The sequence below is a fragment of the Zerene cesonia genome, chromosome 19 (assembly GCF_012273895.1).
Source record: "Zerene cesonia ecotype Mississippi chromosome 19, Zerene_cesonia_1.1, whole genome shotgun sequence".
In the NCBI taxonomy this organism is placed as follows: domain Eukaryota; kingdom Metazoa; phylum Arthropoda; class Insecta; order Lepidoptera; family Pieridae; genus Zerene; species Zerene cesonia.
In genome coordinates this window covers 9,429,850-9,435,687 of record NC_052120.1, presented here as the reverse complement: position 1 = coordinate 9,435,687, position 5,838 = coordinate 9,429,850, and the positions used below count along the sequence as shown (strand labels likewise).

The 5,838-nt window shown below is 36.0% G+C and overlaps 1 protein-coding gene across 1 annotated transcript in view; it reads right to left on the bottom strand.

Annotated features, from left to right (window-relative positions):
• The window catches only part of LOC119834461 (DDB1- and CUL4-associated factor 8-like), a 9,127-nt gene extending 4,258 nt beyond the window's left edge, over window positions 1–4,869 (bottom strand). Inside the window, exons 1-7 of the mRNA XM_038358828.1 lie at window positions 4,517–4,869; window positions 4,089–4,440; window positions 3,487–3,692; window positions 2,509–2,682; window positions 2,022–2,197; window positions 1,174–1,349; window positions 635–803 (exon numbers count right to left, since the gene is read on the bottom strand). Of these exons, the coding sequence (XP_038214756.1) occupies window positions 635–803; window positions 1,174–1,349; window positions 2,022–2,197; window positions 2,509–2,682; window positions 3,487–3,692; window positions 4,089–4,440; window positions 4,517–4,634 (1,371 nt within the window). The 5' untranslated portion in view covers window positions 4,635–4,869. The remainder of the gene's footprint in view (window positions 1–634; window positions 804–1,173; window positions 1,350–2,021; window positions 2,198–2,508; window positions 2,683–3,486; window positions 3,693–4,088; window positions 4,441–4,516) is intronic.
• Between the last annotated feature and the right edge of the window lie 969 nt (window positions 4,870–5,838).

Genomic DNA, 5,838 nt, shown 5'->3' with positions numbered 1-5,838 from the left:
GAAATGCTATATAAATAAGAAATTTTTAAAGAATAAATGCATTTTGATCACGAGGCGGTATTGGAACCCGCGTCATTTCGTTAAACCATGGCAAAATTACGCGCGCCTCGTATTATATTATTTAAAAATTTCTTTCTCAATGCAAACATTTTACGACTTTCTTTTCTAGCACACCTTATAAATATCGACCATTGTAACGATTTCACATAATTTCCACATTCAAATTCAAACTTCCCTCATTTTTCTATATGTATCTATATACATTATACGAATACGAAAAGTCGCTCGGTTCTATAACCGAGCGACTTTTCGTTTACACATTTCTTCTATTGCTCTATATATACTATCTATCTTACTTTTATCTGCTGTATAGAATAGTGCGGACCTCTCCTGCTTGCACGAAAGTCAAAGTCTATGTATTTTTTCAAAACAAGCTGTACCTACGTCCTATACATATAATGAAACCTAAAAATATTTAGTGTTTTTCACGGTATTTTTTAATCCAATTATTTTTTGAAAAAAGCAGAACAATACGGGTACTGTTATGTAAGATCTAGCTTTGATTCAAATAGAGAAAATAGCTAAAAATTTCTGAAACGTTGCCAACTATTTTCGAACCTCCCCCCTCGCGTACCTTATCAAAGTCCGCCGCGTAGAGCAGGAGGGGCGCGTCCGGGCGGCGCGTGTCGTACACGCGCAGGAACTTGTCGCGGCCGGCCACGAGCAGCTCGCGCGGCCGCAGCGGGTTGCCGGCCACGCTGTACAGCGGCACGCCGACGCCGTCCTCGCGGACCGTTATCAGCCTGCGGCCCAACAAGAACAACGCAAATTTTCATCGAAATGAATTTCAAATTATAGGGAATAAAACGGATTGAGAACAGTACAAAAAATGTGATAAACTATTCGGTGGAATTACTTCTATTGCAGAAACACACTAGACTTTTGTTGTTGTGGTTTTTTTTACCACAATTATTTAACGTCAACACAACAAATTATTCAATCAAATTAAACAATACAACACATCCATATAATTTAAATTTCGAATCGGAAACGTTCAATACATTCGAGAACGCGACTCACTTAGACGCGTACAGCTGGAGCATGTTGCAGCCGTTTAAAATTTCGAACAAAGAACGTTCCAAACGTTCGAGAACAATCGAGAACGCGACTCACTTGGACGCGTGCTGCTCGCGCACGTCGCAGCGCATCACCACGGCGTCCTCGCCCGCCGATATAACCAGATGCGGCTCGTGCGCCGACACGTGCAGCTTGTGGGCCGCGCGGCTGTGGCTGCCGAGCTTGCGACGCGTGCCTGAACCGCCGCTGGATGGACACGTGAGCAGACGTATCTAGAATTAAACAGATAGTTAATTGTATGATGTAATAGTGGTGGCCCAGTGGTCGAAATTAGAAAAAATAATAATAAAGAGTAGGTATAATAAATACATGTGTGTCAAAAATATCTGGTAGCAAAAGTCATAAAATAAAATACATTATTATAAAACATATGTTTGCATTTTTCTTTACACTACAGCAACATGAACATCTGGTCTGATTTCCATTATGCATTTTGTGTTGTTTTTTTTCTAAGGAACTTTAATCAACTTTAGAAAATTGCCCCAAAATCGTAAATGCAATCAGATGATGTACGGTCGAAAACGTTAGTGGGGGAGCCGGAGGCCCATATCCTGTCCCTTCCCAGTCCTTTCCTTTAATCCTCTTGTCAAACCTTTTTTAATCCCTTCCTCATTTAAAGTCGGCAATCCATTTGTTAAGGCGTAAGGTATGCAATTGACCTTATGCCTCTTCAAATGTTCATGGGCGCTTAGCGCTCACCATCCATTGCCAAGCGACCCACCAGCTCCATTGCTGACTATGGCAAAAAAGCAACATTCTTAACATGATTTAATCTTTAACTGTTATTGCATAATTCATTGCTCTATGGTCTATACAACCAACATGAGGTAATAAAAAAAATTGTATGTAATTCTGAGACTCAGTATAAAAAGAACATCTATCACCTGTCCATCCCTCGCACATGTTGCTATGTTCAGTTGAGCTTGCGAGTTCAAATGTAGAAACTTGCTTTGAAACACATTAGACTTATGTCCACTTTTGAGAACTTGTATGGGTTTATTTCTGGCCCAGTCCCAGACAATAACATTGGTGTCATCCGATCCAGATGCTAGCAGGTGACCTAGATATTAAAAAATAAATATATGTTACATTTCATAATACATGATGCAAGTATATATATTTTAAAATGTGGGAGTTGAACATGCTTAACACAAATTGGGCCAAAACAAAAGACAATGAACATCTAAGTTTAGAATAAACTTATCAGATATAATCAATTTTAAAACATTTTTTGGTTATACATAAAATGAAATTACTTTTTGTTGGTAAAAAATTTTACTAGAATATTTTTTTATGCATTTATTATAGAAGGTTTAAAAGGTAAGTAGATTGTCAGGTCAGCTATCCTAGTAATTATAATCATATGCATACCTTCTGGATGAAAGTTTATGGAGTTGACACAGCCCTTATGTTTACTGAGAAAGTCTAATTTAGCCAATCTTTGCACCACATGTAAGGATCCACAGAACTTTTGTTCGAACATCACATCCTCTTTAATAGTTTTCCCCCTCGGAAATGTCAGGCCCATTTCGCGATTAATTACCTCTGAAAATTGTTTCTTAATGTTAGGGTATGAAATTTTAATAAAGCACTTACTGTATATTTTTCATAATACTTAACCATGCTAACCCATTTTTAAAGTGATATACTTTATTCTAAACAATATATATATGTAGATATGATATGTTATCATAATTTGTTAATTTCATTTAGATGAATGTATAAAAATCATTTTCATACCCAATTAACTGGCATGTCATGACAAACATTATTTCAAACACCTTATTTTAGTATTTCAATGATTGAGATAACAGTGAGATAACTCCAATTGATTAATTGCATTTTTTTTTTTTTTTATGTCATAGCGGGCAACTGAGCTGGTGGTTCGCCTGATGGTAAGCGATCACCACAGCCCATGAACATTCGCAAAGGTAGTGCCTCTACGAATGTGCTGCCCGCTTTTATGGGATAAGGGAAAAGGAAAGGATTAAAGACTGGAAAAAAGGAATGGACTGGGATGGGTGAGGAAAAAGAAATGGGCCTCCGGCTCCCCCACTCACCGTACGAAACACAGTGGCATGCCACTATTTCACGTCGGTTTTCTGTGGGGGTGTGGTACTTCCCCGGTGCGAGCTGGCCCAATTCGTGCCGAAGCGTGCTCGACTACCACAATAGAATATAGATTTGAATTCTGCACTATATTGAGTTAACTCAAGGATGTTTCTATAATACATGTGTTAAAAAAATATCTTTCTGCTTCCCATTATAATTTAAAAGATGAGCCAAAACTCCCCTATTAAGTGATCTTAAGAAAATGAAATCAAGTGAGTGTACACATAAAATAATTACCTCGTAATATCAAATAATTATGCTTTGGTTGTGTCTTGAGCAGTACAGAAGGTGTTCTAGCGGGATCAGATCTGTTTCTGGTAGAACTGTTGTCGTTATTATCATTTGACAGCCCCTCATCACTGTCAGTTTCATTATCCAATGTGAGATCAAGAATATTTCCATCACTGTAATCATTACTGCTATCCATTGAACTACCAGAGCTACTGCAAATACATGAAACAATTCATCAAGTTACATGACACTATATTACTTACTTTAAGACAATGAATGTTACTCATTTTAAATGGTCAACTTTATGAATATTACTCAAAGTAAATGGCTTAATGCTAAATACTGAAACTGCTCAATAAAAATGATAACTTATACTGAACATAGCTATATAATTTATATTAATCAAGAGAAGTCTGTGAGCATAAATAATTCATTTAAAACTAATTATAGTTAATTAAAGCAATTTATGTAGTAAAAAGTTTAAAATAAGCTTTATCCACTAAAATAACATTGCAACCACAAAGCAAAAATAGATCCAATAGACTCATAAAATATATAAACATATTATGCTAAGTCATTTCACAGATATGGAAAATTATCATACTTACGAGCTGGCAACTGAATAATTTGAAGCCGTTGGGCTACTGCCTGATGTATTTAAAACATATGGATCATCCGGCCTCTCATCAGATGAGAAATCATCAGAGTCCCTTGAAGAGTTCCCATCAGAATCTCGATCTGGTGTTTTCCTTTTTCTGTAATTCCTACAGTGTCTTGGTCTTCGGATGTTAAGTAGGATGGCCCGGACATTGCTGCTACTAGACGGTGCTATGGTCACCAATTCGTTTAGAGGCTCTGCATTGGATGTTGTGCCACGTTCTTCGCTACATGTACTCTCAGATTTATCAGCCGATAGTCCACTATCCACATTGTCTTCCTTGACATCGTTGCTCCCCGAAGCTACACGAAATATGTGATTAAAATAAAATATACGTCATAATCTGCTTCGAGCTACGACACTACAAGGTATACTCACCCCCTTCGTTTAAACTATCTTGTGAGCTTCCATCGTTTAATTTTAACTTTTTACCCCCCCCTTTGGGACTGAGAACAGAATACTGTATTTCTTCGTCGCTAGGTGGATTATCTTCCATTTCGATTGACCTACGTCGATCTTATTTCGAATGAAAAAGCTGGTTACGAGATTAAAAAAAATAAAATATCAATCATAACTACTGCAGAACCATTAGATTTTGAAAAAATATATTTTTTTTAATTTTGCAGTCGCCAAATGGAAGGTAAAATTTTTGGAAAACTACTGAAAGTCCAGTGATATTCCCAGTAGGACCAATATCTATTTTGCCAAAAAAATGTTTTTCTTTAGCTGACTGCTCGATAATGTTGCTAGGTGAAAAACTTCATTCCTAGTGTAATTTAACTATTCACGTAACGATTAATTCCCTAATAGACTATAAATGTACATTTCGTTCATTGAATAGGAACCGTCACACATTCGCTGTAATCCTAAAGGTTTATGTCACAAAGCAATAAACTAACTAGTGTTTAGTTTCGTAGTGTACGTAAGTAGTAATTACTACGTAGTAACACCGCTGAACTATTAATGTTAACATTACATAATAAATTAATAAGCTATCTACTAATGGCTAATATATAAAAGAATTATCCGTCTAAAGTATCACTACAATGGTTACACACTAACCCATTAATTTCTTTACCTGATTTCCATAAAATTTTAAACCAAGTTACTTTGTGATCCGAGAAAGGACATAGAATAATATTTTACTGTTGAAAGGGGGGAAGGAAATATTAAACTAAAATCCTTTTTCTAACCAATAATATTGTGCTAGATGAAACTTAGAATAACATTGTACATTTGTGTTACTTCTGTGATGCCATTATGTCAATAATATATTGATTATTTTACGTTATAGATTTAGACGACAATATCATTATTGTGCACTCGCCTTAAGTACCTTTCTTTTTTGAGAGGGAAAAACTTGCATACATACCCACGGCCCCCAGGGAAGAAATTGTGGGTTATGTATGATTCTTGTAACTATTTGGATTATCGTAGAATTAAATTTCAAAATAGTATAAATCCTTATAAAAGTGTTTCAAACTCTCTAATAGAGATTAAGAAATCTCTATTAGATAGTTATACTGTATGTTATGTACGTATGTTATACCGTATATATTATTGTATCAAAAACAACCGAGTGGTCTTTCTAGGTGTTTTTTTTTTTGGGTTCTGACTCACTAAACCATTTACAATCCTAATTAGATGTGTAACATCTATATATCACGGTTCACAAGATAAAGACGGACGAACCGAATGAA